Source organism: Vigna unguiculata, chromosome 3, assembly GCF_037176805.1.
Source record: "Vigna unguiculata cultivar grain cowpea cultivar isolate G323 ecotype 2 chromosome 3, ASM3717680v1, whole genome shotgun sequence".
Taxonomy (NCBI): Eukaryota; Viridiplantae; Streptophyta; class Magnoliopsida; order Fabales; family Fabaceae; genus Vigna; species Vigna unguiculata.
This window is the reverse complement of record NC_140794.1, coordinates 63461138-63479684: the sequence shown is the minus strand read 5'-3', so window position 1 is coordinate 63479684 and position 18547 is coordinate 63461138. Positions and strand designations below refer to the sequence as shown.

The window sequence follows — 18547 nt, the reverse complement described above, 5'->3', positions numbered from 1 at the left end:
ACAAGTCCACATAGAACACAAATCAATATAACTAGTGATGATAGCCACAATTTAATCACTTTTTATTCGTTAGGTTAGCCTTAAATTTCCTATTATCTACTACGAGAAAATATTATATTCTCGATAGAATTTTATCAATGAAAAAAAAATGAATTTATCTAATGATTGTATCGATAAATTATAGGATTTTAATGATTGAAGAAAAATATTTGTAATCATTTGGAAGTAAAAATCATCTATAAAATCTGTTGGTAGTTCAAAAATTTTATTATTGACAAATATTTTCAAGGATAAATTATGTCGGTAAAATGGAAGTCAAAGGTTTTGTTTAAGGTTGGATAAAATTGCTCATAAATGTTTTTTTTTAATTTGTTGGTAATTAAATTTTTTGAAAGTTCATCTGTAATTATATTTTTTTAAATCTATGGTAAAATGAGTATCAATTTTCTCATCAAATTTAATAAGATGTTTATTATAAATTAATTGGAGATGAATGAGAAGAAAGGAATAAGGAAGAACAAGAGGAAGAGGAGCAAGTGACAACAATTGTAACAACCCTATTTTCTTAATCATTCTCTTAATAATTATAATTAAGATTATAACTCATTAATACTATCAATAATTATAGTTAAACTAAGTTACTATTTAGTGTTTAACAATAAAGTATTTCAAAATAGCTTAGTATAGTCTTTCAAAAAAAAAACTAACACATATTCACTAACTCATTCATATACTACTTCTCTAGTGGGTAGCTCCAGCTCCATCGCTACTATCTCCTCCGCTCCTACATTTGTTCCCGTATATACATAATATATTATCATTGTAAGAATAAGAAAAACAAAATATACAAAATGCAAGGTGAACTAAATATCACAAAAATAATTCATAATTGAAAGATATCATAATTTTCAGCAAAGTTTTAAATTAAAGTCAGTTAATTAAAAAGTCCAAGATCACCCTGTAGATCAATTTCTAGACTCAAGACTCATGGTTCTTTGGAAAACTAGTATATTGAATGAACTCGTGAGACTATGCACCTGTCATACTGACCCTCCTCTTCTCATTCTATACAATAATAACTCAAGTAGTACATCATATATCTCATCCAGTACTTACAGGTTAACTTCATTAGCTTGTTAAGTATAATCTTCTTTCATATCATATCGTCAACCCTGTGAAGCTTCCTTCGACTCTCACCACCTCTGAGTTTGATACTAGTAAAGTTAGGATAGTCATACATCACAAGTCTCATTCAATACACCTGACCTCATCCTATATTAGCATTTCTCCTTAGAAATGGGAAATGTGACAATCATAGCGCAATAAACTTGTAGGGAAAATCCTACATTTATAAAATATTCATTTTCTTTTTCTAATCTTCACAATTTATACATATATTTGTAAATAAATTTAAACGTACAAAAAAATTGTACAAATTAATAATTTATAATTTTGTACAAAATTTATTTTTATCATGTTTCTACCTAACATAAATAAATAACAATCCAGCAGTTATGTTCCCAAACATGTTTCAAATCATTATTTAACTAAAAAATTTGCAGTTTCACATAATCAAAAGTCTCACATTACAAGGTATTTAAATCCTTCGTAACCCACCCTCTCAATACCTTACTATATCATTTACAACATAATTTCAATTCAATAAAAATGTTTAGTTATATCAATCAAACCAATTCAAACTAACCAATAATTCAAATAATAGGATATTTAAGTCAGCATGCAACTACAAATTTATACCTTAATCTTTAAATTTAACAATATGACTTTAAATCTGAAAGGAATTTAGCTCCCATTACCTTGTAAAATACATTCTATCATTGTTCTTCCTCCTTACGCCATGTCTCCACTTACAATGGTCCTATGTTCACAATCCAAAGATTAAAATCAACAATTGAATAATGGTTTAAGGACCATGGTTAGATGAAAATGCATCTAAAAAAGAAAAAAATCACATGCAACCAGAGATAGTTGCATACACCAGAAAAATTAGAGTTGTTTTATCAAGGAGAAAAATTTCAATTTATCCTAATATAAAATTGATTGACTTGTATGGTAGAATCTTTTACACTAATTATTTCTAATTATTTCTATGACTTTGGATCCTCAAGAAAAAATGCAAGAGGTCAATTTACTGAGAAAGATCGAGACCTGGAGATGAGATGGATTTCTTTCAGATTTACATGCGTCTGTTATTTAAAAAGAAGACCCACTTTAAAACCTTTTAATTTTTTTAATATATATATATATATATATATATATAATATACTATTAATAAAGAAAACAAAATATTAATGTATTAATAAAATTCTACTCTGTTTAGAATTTATAATCAGGTTCTCACAGAAATGCTTAGGACATTAATATAATGGTAGTGGCACACATATCATGGAGATATACAATAAACCTAGATGACGCACTCAGTAAAAAAGTTGCTATTATTTATTGAAATGTCAATCATATTTTTTTGTAGTGTTTGATTCTTATAATGAGATGTAAATCATGTTATTTAAGACCCATTTTTTATCAGTGATTTACTAAGATGCTCGTGAGACACTTGAAAAAAAATAACAGATCTTCAACGAATATTTTAAAAGTGTTAAATTATATATATATATATATATATATATATATATATATATATATATAATATAATATAATATAATATATATAATGTCAAATATATAAAATATATTAAAATTAAAAAAATCAAATTATACATTAATTTTTATACATATAAAAAAAATGTGGTGTGGAGGGAGGAAATTTTTAGGAATTGAATGTGAATTTAAGATCTTACATTAGTTAAAAAAAAGTGAAAGTAGCATTCTAGTCTTTTATATAGATTTATTCATGATTTATTATCCTAAAATTTCTCTATTTGTTTTTTTTTAGAAAAATCTAACAAGACTGCGGAACTGAAAATAACATATATATATAAATGACTTTTTTACTATAAAAATATAAAAGTTTTTCCTTCTCCTTGATTTTTATAGATATTTTTATTGGTCTTAGAATGACACTCATTTTTTATTTTTTGATAGAAATCCGAAATCTAATTTTTTTTATAACTGAAATCAATCCAATTTAAATAGAGAATTTAAATAGATATAGTATAAAGAAGACTAATTTAATATATTAAAAAGAATTGTATACATTACATTAGATAAAAAAAGATAATTTTGTTAATATTTTTTTTAATGTATACATCATTGAATTAAAATTAATGTCATACTAAAATATGTGTATTTTTTTAACCTATGCTAAATAGAAGATAAAATTAGATTAACGAATTTTCACTTTATTACGTAGAATCATGTTTAAAATATTATATGATTTTAAGTGAATAAAAATTCATCCACGTATGATTTGTGTGGTGTGGCTGGTGTTGTAGGTTATGTGAGTAGAAATATTAGATTTCAAATTAAGATTCCTATATTATTATTTTTAGTCTGAGATGCATGTATTGGATTTCTTTGAGGATTTTTATTTTAGTTTTTATATTGTTTGTTTAGGCATTTTCTCATTTGTTTATCATCATGTATATTTATAAAACTCATTTATGTTGCTTTCTGAGTGGTTGGTAAGTATTTTATCTATAGGTTTCACCGTACTAACATGAATTTGGTTTCCCTTTCACGTTTCATGTTGTTGAACAATCTTTGTCTTGTTACTCTATACAAGTTACTTCCCTCTGCAACTTTTTGTTTGTGATTCTCCTTCGTCACTTCATTCTTATGTTTCACATTTACCATATATTTCCTTAATAGTGTCCAAAGAAATGACGTTATTTCATCTCAAAACACACTGAAATATATAAAATAATATAGTTCTTTTCCTCGCATCCAAATAGAAAAGAAAAAAACAGCATCATTCCTTACCTCACACTCAACATTTAACACAAAACCACGTGTTGGCCTTAATTGTAACTCTCCTTTTTTTTTATTTCTTCACAATAATTGATTACATCATTTTTTTTCTTCTAAAAGTATTAATTATATATCAAGAGAAATGCATACCAAGAGAAAACATTCCCAATTTATTTATTTTAAACTTCAAATATTTAAATATAACTATGCCACTTTAAAATCAATTTTTGCAAAATTAATTCTAAGAGAAACTAATTTTTGAAAGTGACAGTGTATTTGTTTTAATTGATCTCGGTTGGTTGACTTAGTCTCTGAGGTTTAAGTCTTCACTGAAAAGACCTATCTTAACCATGAAAAACTAACAAGTGTATTTCTTCGAAACTGCTTAGCTCTGTATCCCATCTATCGAAGCCCAGCCATATATGCACACTTTCAATATTACGACTTTTTTTTTCAACATTTTCTGCTCATGAATTTTCATATCAAACCAATGCTCTTATTCCTTAACAAGCATTCTGTATATTAAACTTCAAAAGTCTAAATATCAAATAAAAGATAAAACATTTGAAGTTATAAAAATACAATCAGTTGAAAAACAACAATACATTATTATGTTTTTCAATGGCACAGACTTATTGGATGTTGATTGAACTTTAATTTATCTGTATTTGGAAACTAAATAGGCATTCTGCAATGGACTAAAATTGTATATAAAGAAGAAGGGGTGAATAATACTAATGCTTTGTTTTTGTTTGATGAATAAAAGTACTAGCTACGTGCTATACGATGAAGGATAAAGCTTTATATCTGTTTTGTCTTGGCTATTAATTGTTTTGGTTGTGCTACTACAGGCGCCAACTGGAAATGGATCAAATGGTGGATTGGAGAATGGAGAGATAAAGTTAAGAGTAAAGGTACCCGTGAGAGATGGTTTCCCCCAATTTGTGAAAGTAGTTTGGGACCCTTCTCAACAAAAGTACAACGTATTTGGATATTGCATGGATGTTTTCAATGCCGTTCTAACCTACTTACCCTTCAATGTTTCTATACATATTGTACCTGATGTTGTTGAGCCAAGCCAGGTTTATAGAACACACCATTCAATTCTAAAACTAAACACAACAGAGGTTAGTAAACCGTACCTTATATATGCTTTTAGTATTTAGGAAAAAAAATAAGGCACAAAATCTGACATTGAACTACTTTTACTTTGCTTAAAAATATGACAAGAAAGAGCGACGTTGTGGTAGGAGATATGACGATCCTGGCCTACCGTTCGAAAATTGTAGATTTCACAGTGCCATATATTGGATCAGGTGTTAAAATGGTAGTACCAGTTAAACACGGGAGGGATCAAAACATGTGGACTTTTGTGAAACCCTTCAGTTGGGATCTCTGGTTGAGCATAATCATCATCTCTACCTTCATAGGGATTGCCATACTCATCATGGAAAGAAACGTAAACGCGCTGCCTAATCAAGAGGCTTCTGCAAATCAAAAAAAACTTCGCCCTGCAACCATCTTATGGTTTCCAATCTCACAAGCCATTCTTCCTGAAAGTACTTACACATATAATGTTGATTGATGTTTTAGTTTTATATAATTTATATGTGAGATTTAATTAATTACCTTTTTCGGTTTCAAAATTTTGGATTTTCAGGACAAGTAGTGGTAAAAAGCTGCTCAAGATTTGTGCTGATGGTTTGGCTTCTACTGGCGTTGGTCCTCATGCAAAGTTACACTGCTAACTTGACTTCTATATTGACCTTAGATCAACTGCGACCCAGTTTTCTGAACCTTAATGATATAAGGAGAGAAGGTTATTACGTTGGATACCAGTTTGGGTCTTTCGTTTACGATGTGTTGATTGACCAATTTAAGTTTGATCCATCCAGACTAAGGCCATACAACAACATTGGTGAGTACCATGATGCTCTAAAGCTTGGAAGCAAAAATGGGGGTGTTGCAGCTATATTCGATGAAGTGCCCTATCTTAAACTCTACCTTCAAGAATACGAATCCAATTACATTATGGCTGGCCCCGAATATAGAAATGCAGGGTTTGGTTTTGTAAGTCTCTCTTCTCTATTTCTCTCTCATTCTTCAACAAGCTTGTGCTTCAGTTCTTTCTTTAATTTTGTTTTATTTTTTGTTGTCGTTGTAAAACTGATTTTGCTTGTTCTATTTATGAGCTACTCTAAACATAAACACCGAAGTCATAACTAACTCGTCTATGCAAAATTTGACTGTCTTGGGTGAAATAATTTAGTTAAACTTCAAATAACAAGTTAATTAAATGTGAATTATATAGATATATGATATGATGAGTGCATTTATGGTATAGTTTTATTATAAATTATGTTATTTGCAGGCATTCCCTTTAAAGTCCAATCTCACGGCTTACTTTTCGAGAGGCATCCTGAATGTGATGGAAAGTGGATTAATGAATGAGATTGAGGACAAATATTTTGGAAAGAGTAGTATTGGAGAAGACTCGTCTGCGGAAACATCTTCTTCTGAACCTCTCAGTCTCAGCTTTCATAGCTTCTCTGGGCTTTTCTTTATTTCTGGGATTTCTACTTTATTAGCGTTATTGGTTTCAGAAAGATTTATTTGGCAAAGGCTTGTTTTGAAGCATTGTCTGAGAGGTATGTCCCTAATTCCACTTTTCAAGAAGGAAACACGCACTCATCCAACTCATGATTCAACTCATGGAACAGAGGCTTAAGACTTTGTCAAAGATAGAATGGATATCAAATGGATATACTATTACTATAAACCTTCATTAAGTCTAACATAATTTGTGTAATTATGAATCCTTCTGGGTTTGAAACCTGCTAATATATTTTTTTTTTCATTGCAAACATTTATATAAATTTATATTTTTCATTTTCTTCTAAACCATCCGGTTTTTAATAATAATTTTTGTGTGGTATTAACCAATATATTGAACATTGAACAATTAAACCAAAATAAGTATAATGCTATACAGGATAAATTATTCATAGTTCATAAAAGAATACAATAAAAAAACAGAATTCAAAAGACAACATATATCATCAGTCATATACCCAAATATCAACTCATAAATTTATCTTAACATTACCATCGAACTGACATTTAAAATATTGATATTAGGTCCACTCAATTGTTAGTAGAAAGTCATCTATGTATCATAATATTATATTAAAGGAATAAACTATATAAAAATACAAAACTAATTTTACACTAGATACAACTTCTCTTATCGTTGTCATAGATACAAGAAGAAAAAGTCCAATCAGCACAAAATACGTGTAAGCAGTGATGATAGAGACAATTCAATCACTTTCGATCGTTAGGTTAGTCTTAAATTGCCTATTATCTCAATATATTCTTATGTAATGTCATCCTAGTCATACCTAGCATAGTATTATAAGAAAATATTATATTAATATTAGAATTTTATCGACCAAAATAATTCGCAAGTAAAATTTATTGATAAAACTTTTTAACAAATCATTATTTTTGGTAAAATAGAATTTTTTTATGAATTTTATTGAAGAATTTTAGAATTTTAATTATCAATAAAAATATTTGACGGTAATGCATCTAAAGATAAAATATGTGGATAATTTAAAATATATTACTGATGGATATTTTCATCAACAAATTATGTTGGTAAAATAAAAGTCAAAGTTTCTACTTTAACTTTGATCATGATAAAATTCCTTTATAATGTTTTTTTCACTTAAATTCATTGGTAATTGAATTTTTTTAAAATTCATCTGCAATTGTATTCTTTAAAATCATAATGTAAAAATGGTACCAATTTTTATGTCAAATGTAATGAAATGTTTACTATAAACTAATTGAAGATGGATTAAAAGAATAGGAGAATAAGAAGAAAAAGAAGGAAGAGATCGATAAAGAGGAGACACGTCAAAAAAATTTAACGCAATTATCTATTTATTTTTAAGGTTTGAGGATCAAATTATATCGAAATTTGAGATATGGATGAATTTCAAATTTGTTTTAAAGTTTAAGGACTAAAAGCATATTTAACAACTATCTTTGTTAGATAAATATAATATTTTATTATTGAAATGAGTTGTAAAATGGAAAAGAAAAAGGTAGGTATATCTCATCTCACAACATTTTCAAAACACAAAAAAGTTAAATAAATATGAGACATGTCAATTTGATCTAGTCCATACGAATTTGGTCATAGTCGATATGTGTCAAGAACAAAAGAAAAACTCATAGGACCATAAAGTTCACACAAGGAAAAAGTCTATAGGCCCAACATAGCTACAAAAGCCTTATGGGTTAGGACCAACCCATGAGTTGGTTTATGTAAGTTAGTCTGGAGTCATTATAAATGTGATTGAGTCGAGTCTAGGAAAACTCGTTCAGCATTCGACTTAAGTTAAGTTGTCTCAACCTTATATCAATGCCAACTTGTCTCAACATTTGGCTCATGTAGACTTGTCTTGACCTTCGAAACATGCTGACTCATCATGACCTTTAACTAGTGTCAATCCATCCCGACCTTCAGTATGTGTTAACTCATCCCAATCTCCGTCTAGTACCGATTAATCATGATCTCTAGCCTGTATCGACTAAACCCAACCTTGGGACCAATTGACTTGAGCCAAGTTGTCTCAACTTTCAGTCTGAATTAACTCATCTCAACTTTTTATTTGAACCGACTCATCACTATTTTTAACTAAGTCAAATTTGTTTGACCTTGAGCATTAACCAACAATTATCGAATTTTGATCTAGCTAAACCTTTAACATGTACTAATGTGATAAAAATGTGGATTTTTTACTCAATATAATAATAAAGATTCAATTCATAATTATTTAAATAGAAAAATAATCGGTCGAAGAAACGGATGACGTTTAGTTACCTTTTAAAAATAAATAAATCTTAAATTAAAGAATTATTTACTCAATGTGTGATAAGGAAGAGAAAAAAAAATATGATTGAAGAAATGAAAGATATATATATATATATATATATATATATATATATATATATATATATATATATATATATATATATATATATATATATATATATAAACGTGCATAATTAAATTAAAGAAAAAAGGATGATTAAGAATTGGTCAACGAAATTTATAAGCGTAATCTAGAAGGTTTAAGGTCGTTTAACAAATTGGAAAGTGAAATTTTGAAATAAGACAGACTTTTCACTTTACAAATGCAATTTCGATCTCTATATTTATATATTACGTACCCATTTTAATTTTTTTCATGAAATTTGTTAAAACATCAATAAGTACTATATATATATATATATATATGTATATATATACATATATTATATATTTATATATATATATATATAAAAATATATAATATATGTATATATATATACATATATATATATATATATGTATATATATATATATATATATATGTATATATATGTATATATATATATATATATATGTATATATATATATATATATATATGTATATATATATACATATATATACATATATATATATATATATATATATATATATATATATAATGATTTAAGATTTGACTAATAAAAACTATTACAAAGAAGTAATAAAAATTGATTGATTTAGATTGATTTTTCTTTTTCAAGAAAAAATTTAAAATGGTGATTGGATGATTTTTCTTTTTGTTGACTAAGTTTCCGAACCGTGTATGAAAGTTTGACATAGAAGTTTGACATAGAAAGAAGTAATAAAACTTGAGTGATTTAGACTGATTTTTCTTTTTCAAGAAAAAATTTAAAATTGTGATTTGATGATTTTTTTTTTTTTTGTTGACTAAGTTTTCGAACCCTCTATGAAAGTTTGACATTGATTTTGTATATCACCATTTTTGCACCACGACTTAACTGAATTGGGTGTTGACCAAACTGATAAGCCTGGTCCAATCATAAGAACTATATTTAAGTATATAAGATTTATGAATATTCTCGGTAAAATTTATATGACGTTTCCTACACACATCAACAATATTATTAAATTAATATCTTTCTAGACACTTGAGTTTCAAGAATAACTCGAACTCAAAACTATATTATTAAAAAACTGTCTCCATTTCTCATTTGAATAACTTTCTTCAATTTTAAATAACTTGGGTTAGTAGACCAACATTAAAATAATACTTTTATTGATAAACAACCTTCATGAACAATTCCCTTAACCTTTTCTCAATCGAAAGTTATTTAATAACCATTTGAAGTATTGTTAAAAGAGAAAAATATATCAAAAAATTAAAATAAATAATGTTATCTATAATCTAATTTTTAACTTAAGAAAACAATATTTTATTCTATTTTATTTTTATGTTTTCATAATAAAACTTAGAAAATTTATACCAAAATTTCTATAAATCTTATTTATTTATAAATTATTTTCATTTATGGAAAAACTTATTTAATTTTTCTTTTGATTTTACATTAATACTTAGTGGTGATTAAAGAAAATAATACTTAAAGAAAATTTATGGAGAAATCTATGCTATGAACTTGAATTTGATCCGAGAAAGGATACTTTAAACATCAAATATAACTACGAAAGGTATCCCTTTCAATTTTAAAATGTAGTTCTGTAAACACCATAATGTAACTTGACATTTCGATCGCATAATTTTCAGACAACTCGACAATAGCTAGCTTCAAAGATCATGGAAACTGGATAGGTGGTCATTAGCCAAAAAAATTCTTTTCCACAAACAAATATAATGGAGAGCCAATGCTCAGGATTACATATACATATGCCTTCCATGCCTACCGCCGCCAGCTATGGAAACCATCAAAGAATTATTCTCACTAAGCATAAACAACATTTTAATAAAACAAAAGACATATTTTTTACAACACCAAACTTTCCGTGTATCGTACAGCCAATTCCTAAGATTGCCCATAATATAAAAGCCTTTCATGAACTCCAGCTGTGGAAAAGCCAAACACCTAAGAATTACTTTTTTCCACTGATAACAAGGGACTGGAAAGGTTCTCTCTTTATATCCACGAATGTGGTGAACTCCTTGCTCAATGGCTGCTTCCAGGGTTCTCCGTCCATTTGCATATAGGCATTTTTCCACCGTCCACCTCTCACTTCCAATCGAATAGCTGAAGCCTAAAAGATATAAATACAATTCAACAGTCATGAAAAACCAATGGTGGTATATTGATCACGGAGAAACACAATAAGGGAGACCAAGACCATTCCATTTCAGAGAGGTGGGCTATGATCAGACTTGTTTTAAACCAAATATTTCCAAGAGCCTAGGTATACAATTCACTCAAACACAAACAATAAATTGTGGTACCTGAGCTAGATGCTTTGCAGATATCAGTTCAACCATTACAAACGATGCATGCCATCCTTGTTTTAAACCAAATATTTCCAAGAGCCCATCGGCAACATCAGCTTCAACAAAGCCTTTCTGAAATCGCATCAAAAAGTCTATTCAGTCAAACAATTAATTTGGAATAACCCCAAGTATGTAGCCCTAGATATCTTTTTTATAAGTGAAAGGAACACGAGATTGGATGCTTTCATATCATCACCTTAATGAGGTATTATCTCACGCAACATACCTTTTCCAAATATTCTGGTTTTGGTTTACCCCATGGATTTCTCCCACTTCCATAGCTATGAAGATTCAGAGCTACTATTGCCCTTACACTGAAAGGAATAACGTAACCAGGTCACGCAAAGTGGAACAAAACAAAAATTTCACAAGAGATATTGAGTTGTGACTCTTGCTAAATTACTTTGCAGTAAAATTTAACTAATTAAAATTTCCAAAATCTATATGAATGACGAAGAAATGCACACTTCAAAAACTACAAATGGTACAAGGCAAGGATTCCTTGGATATTCCAGAATCTAAGCCAAAAATGGAATTTTTATTGATGAACCTAAAATCCCTATTGTAGTGCCAATGAGGTAGCAGCCTTATATTAGGGTTAGAAGATACAAAATAAAAAAATTCCCAAGATATTGGAGATACTACAACTCTGCCCACCTCACACTTTCCCAAATGAAAAATAATTTCTCTCAACCACCTCTTTATTTAGAGGCCATACGCTTTATTTCTTATACTATCTAAGCCTGCCCAACTACCCAAACCAACTCCCTTACTAACGAACACCTAAATAATTACTAATGGGTACCAATCATCAGCCTGTCTTGAAAACATTGATTTGATTACCACTTAATAATATGCAACAGCAACAATTATACTATAGATGAAAAATGTACCTTGTAGGAATTGCAATCTGCTCCCACTCTGAGCTATTGATCTTTTTGATATGCATCCGCAAAATGTTTTTGAGTCCCCTAATGACAGAAAGGATGATTTTGATTATAGCAATGAGGAATATTCTAATTAGCTATTAAGTCAGTCATCTTCCTTTACTATAAAATAAATAACATGTCTTATTTTCAATATAAATAATCACAATACAAGTTCATCTCTCATAATAACTCGTATGAAATCCATGGAAAGAAGTTGCACATCACCATAAATCCAAAGACATTATTCTACTTATTTGTCGCAAAACAGATTAAGACACAAGACTCATGCTGGACACAGAAGAATAATCAAATTGACGATGCATGGTGGAGTGTGAAATGGCTCTTCTCAACTTAAATTATCCAATATTGTGTTTATATAAAGCATGGGCAAAAAAATTGAAAGGGAGAATTTCTCTATTTTTCAGCAGTAGCGTAAAATTATATTCAGCTTGCACTCAAAAGGTGAAATCATGTCAAGTTAAACAGATGGGATTATGCATTCCCTCATGTACAAATTTCACATGACAAGGTCATGCTTTGGAGCATCTTGTGTCTCTCTCTAGTCAATGAAAAAGTGGGGTCCGATAAAAATAATAGAGAAACAGATACAAAACATGCATATGTTCTGAGAATCCGTCAGCAGACAGAAGTATGGGTTGAAAAGATCATTTGTCCACTCATACTTCCAATTCCTTACATTAACAAAAGAATAATTATTGTTGCAATAGTAAACTTCTTTTTTTTCTAATGAAGAGTAATGTGTTTCACATAAGGTAAAAAAAACAAGAATAAAAAATTATCGCGTGAGCATTTTGTTTTTCCTGATTTATCACATGAATAGCTGGCATATCTTACCTTAGACCTGGATCACTAACGCAAGGTGTGAAAAACCAGCCCTGTGTGCAGCTGTAACCTGAGTATATAATCTACAACCAAAAGGAAAGGGATTTATTAATGATCACAATCCATTATTGACCATAAACTATTATATCATTTTTTAGGAGTGGTAGCTGTTAGACTGTTAACACTTGTGCTAATATTTCAATCTCAAATACAGCGTGCAGCAAAGGGAAAAAAAGAGAAGAAAGAACATGGATTACCATTTAAAAACTGTAACATCTAATCAAGAAAACTAAAGCAACCAAGAAAGAAGGTAACTAATAAAACACGTTACACAACTCCATAGCTTTAATACCTTATTTGAAATTGGACCGCTTGCAAGGTAAGGTCTTTCATTTCGTAGATGATGGAAGCCATAAGCCACTTGGGCATCCATTCCTGTAGAGGATAACAAGATATTCTATGAATGCGTGGAAATACAGACTAGAGATTCAATTGAGCTATCTGAAAATATTTCCATTCTATCAACCACCCGAAAGCCAAGAAAGTTGTAGCATCTCAAGTTTCTACATCACTCATACGGAACATACACACACTCAAACAGATGAAGAAAACCAAAACACACACTAAATCTAAGGTATAAAGGAATTCTCAATTAAGTTCAGTGGGGCAATCCCAATGGCATGGCCAAATCTTGCTTAAGCGTCTGAGGCCACTGTAGCACAAAATAGTTGTATAGGCCTAATAGCCAAACTTCAGGCATTAAAAATATGAGCAGCATGCATGATAAATCAGTAACTCCATTCTTGAAATACTCCCTAGGATGCATCAATACCATGCAAGGAGCAATTTGGTTTTAACATAACACGTCATACAACTAACATATAGTATCACATGTAATGTAGCAACTTCTTTCTCAATGATTAATCTCAACTACCATCAAAGGCACTAAAATTCTAAAATAGACATGATAGCATCTCGAGAAATTTTCATTGAAGTCACCAGTATACCACTACTGATGTACAGATTAAAGTACCTATGCTGAAGTAATTATAGTACACGCCTTCATAACTTGCAACTGTCTCTGGTAGTGCTCCCTTAATTTCAAAGCTCTGCAGAGAGCAGAAACAAAAAATTGCATATTACAACTCCCCAACAGCAACAATTGAGAAAAAAATAAAAACTGGGAAAAGTTGCATGCTGAATCAAATATTTTACAGTCTTATCCAAATTCATCATGTAAAGAATCAAGTTTAATCGGAGTGACACTCTAGAAAGACTTTGACAAAGCCAATTGTATAAAAAATGATGGGGCACATGCTGTAGAGAAGTATATTTTGATTAAAATTTATAGAATAAAAATGAACCAATGGGTCACCGTATGCACAAAACTTGATATTCATTATTTGGGTAAGAAGTTGGGATTTCAGGAAAAACTTGAAATATCACCAAATATTTTTACTAATTTTTTGATACCTATATACGAAGGACGTTCATTTGGGAAACAAAGATTACTACTGACCTAATCTGCCTCCTATATATGAAGGATGTGTGCATTTGGGAACCACATACTCTATACTCAAGAAAAACAAGCAAAACAAGCCAAACCAATTCATATACAGTACTAAAACGCATTAGTGATATGAGAAACCAGACAATAACCTGATCAAGAGTGAACTGTTCTGTAGGCTTCAAACAATGCGGTAGCTTCACAGATGTGCCTTCTGGCATTGCAAGTGAAACACGCCAACTGCAATGAAAAAAATATCATACCAATTTAATATATGTGAGTCACAAATCAAAGAGAACTGAATAAAAGTATATCTCCTTATAAAACCCAAATTCCACAGTTCTAAAAGTTCATATATAGAAGATGCACAAATAATTTTAATTAACGGTCGTCATACTATCTGAAACTAACGATGGCAAAAGCTGAAAGCCAAACTCATTTCATTCAGTAACTTCATATCCACCATCAAAATTAACTCAGTAAAGGAAAAACATATAAACTAAATGCAAAATACACAAAACCTATCCAAACGGTTAACACTCCCAGTACTAGCCCTTTGAAGAATTCTCTTAATAGCAGACCTCCATGCAAACGGAAATGACCCACCCTGAAGAATATCAGAAAGACAGATTAGTACAGTAGATCCAACATTCATTTAACCCATTGTTTCCGAGTGTATGGAGGCTTACCCAATCAAAACTCCTAGAAAGGTCATTGCCTGTCCCCAGCGGTATGATACCTACAGGAGGAACTGGCTCTCGAGCCTGTGTGCGAAGTTCTGTTAGACATCCTAATACCCAACCAACTGTACCATCACCTCCAGCAACCTGCCGAATCAACCAGTTTTGAGATTGCCAAAATATTGTAATATATCGAATATTTGAATCCAGTACATACTACAATTTCCATTATGTGTAATCAATCACATTTTTAACTTAGAAATTAAAGAAATAACTACATAACCAATCACTTGTCAATCATGCCTAATCTATTAGTTTTATTTAGGAGGGAAAAATATAAGAAGTAACAAATCCTCTTCTAATTATAATAACTTCCCATTTTTTAAATCAAGAATGCACAACGGAAAGAAACTAAATACGGGAAGTTTGGAAAATAGTCTTTAGATGATATGTTGTGTAAGAATCATGACAACTTAACCAATCACACGCTATACTTTATACCATATGAATGAACTGTGATCCATGTTCCAGTTCTCGAATCAACATACCATAACCCTAATTCTTTCACGAGTTTCTTTGGCACAAGAATCACCAAGGCTCGCCAACATCTCCAGACAACTCAATCCATACCGTACGAATTCATGAGGCTTCACATCTGATAAGTCAAATACCTGCACCGTACAACCAAACAACATGTAAAGACAAACAAAGTTATAGAGAAAATAATAACGGAAGTAAAAACTCGAACCACGAAACCACGTCTACAGATTAACTTGAATCATACGCGTCAAATAAAAAAATAAATAAATAAAAATAAATAAAAAATAAAAAATAAAACAGTTATGTAACAGAACACTCTGATTCTCAAAACATTTGCATTGTCTATAACCAGTAGAATCCTTCAAAATGACACTTCTTCTCTCATTTCAGAAGTTTCAGCGTGTTATTAACAAGATCCGACTAATTTCACGGCTTCCTCTGTTTAGCAACAAGTGATTCGGAAAAACATAGATTCTGACGAGAGAGCGACAGCAAAATTTTAAACACGCGCAAGCAATTTACAGCAGCAGTACCTGCTCTTCACTCATGAGTTGCTGGAGTCTCTCCTTGAGAGCGGGGCCGTGGCGACCGCCGCTGTTGGGGTTGATGAAGACGACCATGGGACAGGGCGGGGCGGCGGAATCCTCGCCGTCAGCGCGGTTAATGTAGCGGGACTCACCGGCGGCGGGGTCCTGAAGACGAATGGAATCGCGCATTGCGTAGCGCAGGTACCGCGGCATGGTTAGTTGCTTCTTCAACTCTTCCTTGTCAATTCGCATCCCGGACAGACCGCAACCGCGAAGGGACTCGACAATCGACGACCGCACCGCTATCTTCTTCGTCTCACCAGTCGTCGCCGGCGATCCCATCTTCTTCTTCGGTTTCCTTTTCTCTCGGCGACCACTGGATTCCTTTCTTCTTTGAGGCAAACCCTCCGGTTCGCCTCTCTTCTGCGCTCTGCACAAAATTAAAATCAAAAGAGGAATCTGTTTATATTTTTATTATGACATATCATAATTTATGAATACTGAAACAAAAAGAAAAAAGTGCATGTGTGAAGCAACTCTTGACCCTCAAGGCAGTATTTCCAGCGCGCAGGCAAAGAAGAAAGTCCAACCAGTAAATTTGAGTTGGATTGTAAGCACGCCAATTTTATAATTTACATTCGAAAAAAAAAATAATTAAATATATTTTTTGGCAATGCCGTTGTGGAAACGCTTTTTCTTGTGGGGTGCGGAAAATGGCCCCTCATTTTACCGCTATTTACAAAAAAGGAGTTATTTCTCCAACTCACACGTCCCCACCCAACCATACACACATGCCTTTTCATTCATCATTTCAAATTCTTTATACCAATTGTAACATTTATTTGTATGACATTTAACCAGTTATTTGGTGTAATGATGTAACTCTCTGGAATCATAAATAATAATACGCGTACCGGTTCTCTTCGTTTGTGGATGATAGCAATGTTTGAATTGAATCATCCATCTTTTTCTCAAATCTCCAGTGTGTGTTGACGAGCACACCATTACTCAAGAGCATTTGGCTGGGTAATTGCATGGTGCTCTTGAGAATGGTGGCCACACGGAAAACAAGAGAAAATTGACAGAGGAAACTCTTCTTCGACGAATGACACTAGAGATGTGTCAATGTAGAGTTTAAATGCACAACTTTGGTCAAAGACGAGTCTTTCACACAGAACGACACATGCCAAATCTGTACAATTTGAATCCCATTTTAGTTAAACAATAACTGTAATTTAGATTTACTAATGCTCCTAAGAGTTGGCTGCCAACTCAACTATTTCAAATGCCCAAAATTAGTTTAGCATCTTTCCCTATTAAAAAATATAGGACAATTTTGCATAATGCTAATTTTGTAGAATAAATGTCAAATACACTGTAGATTAATATTTTTAGATATTAAAATTTTAAATGATAATGGTTAACAAAAATCACTTTATCGTATTTTAGAAAACCAGCTTGGTGTTATACTTATATTTGGTATAGCAAGTTCACCATTTTTTTCAATTATTTGTTGCTGAATGTAATAAAAAAGTTAAAAATATTTACTAATTATATTACAAATACATTATAAATTAATTACTAAAATAAAATACATTATATTCACATTCGTCATTTGTTTCAACCACATGTTGTCAAACTTAACATTAAACCAATAAACATAAAAGAATTATTGTGGTGTGTTCACATAACATTTCTATCTTTGTCATTCTTCTACCACCCATTCCACCTTTGTTGTTTGACTTTGCATTGTTTACCTATGTTGTTTGTCTCTCTCATTCACCTATGTTGTCCCTTTTCCAGCACAATCATATTAAACCTTTATTTTAAGTGAAATTTTTGTGTTTTAATTTTACATTTTTTAAATGAAAAATATTATCTTTCTTCTTTCTATCTCTCTATCACTATCTTACTTGTAATTATTACACAAGAAACAAAAAGGTATAACACTTTAACTAAATATTTTCTATATCTCTTAAATCAACTTAATTTGCCTATAAATATGTTTTAATATTTTATTTGAATATGTTCCTAGTAAAATAAGTAAAAAATCTTAGTCACTATAACAAAAAATAACTTTTCATTTGTAAAAAAAAAAAAAAAGCTTTATGGATATAAAAGATTTAAAATTAAGGAATAATGGATAACTTATTTATTTAATGTCATAAATTATAAATAAAAAATAAAATACTTTTTAATGGATAGAAACACTATTTATTTATAACCTTAAATTTGCTTGCTTGTTATTTTAAGCAAATTTTTA

The 18547-nt window shown here is 30.5% G+C and overlaps 2 protein-coding genes across 2 annotated transcripts; one reads left to right on the top strand and one right to left on the bottom strand.

Moving 5' to 3' along the window:
• Positions 1-4684: 4684 nt before the first annotated feature.
• On the top strand, positions 4685-6719 carry LOC114175547 (glutamate receptor 2.8-like; the record flags this gene model as incomplete). Its single annotated transcript, XM_028060300.2, has 4 exons — positions 4685-5014; positions 5122-5446; positions 5548-5957; positions 6259-6719. Coding segments are annotated over 4 exons (1422 nt in total), but the record flags the coding sequence as incomplete, so codon positions are not given.
• Positions 6720-10587: 3868 nt separating this feature from the next.
• LOC114178440 (diacylglycerol kinase 7-like) lies at positions 10588-16988 on the bottom strand. Its single transcript, XM_028064347.2, has 13 exons — positions 16829-16988; positions 16291-16714; positions 15766-15888; positions 15227-15364; positions 15059-15144; positions 14690-14777; positions 14064-14139; positions 13383-13465; positions 13043-13113; positions 12152-12229; positions 11485-11572; positions 11214-11330; positions 10588-11020 (listed from the first exon to the last, which is right to left on the bottom strand). Exons 2-13 carry the CDS (start codon positions 16624-16626, stop codon positions 10859-10861), a joined length of 1446 nt encoding a protein of 481 aa, XP_027920148.1. The 5' UTR covers positions 16627-16714; positions 16829-16988; the 3' UTR covers positions 10588-10858.
• Positions 16989-18547: the final 1559 nt, after the last annotated feature.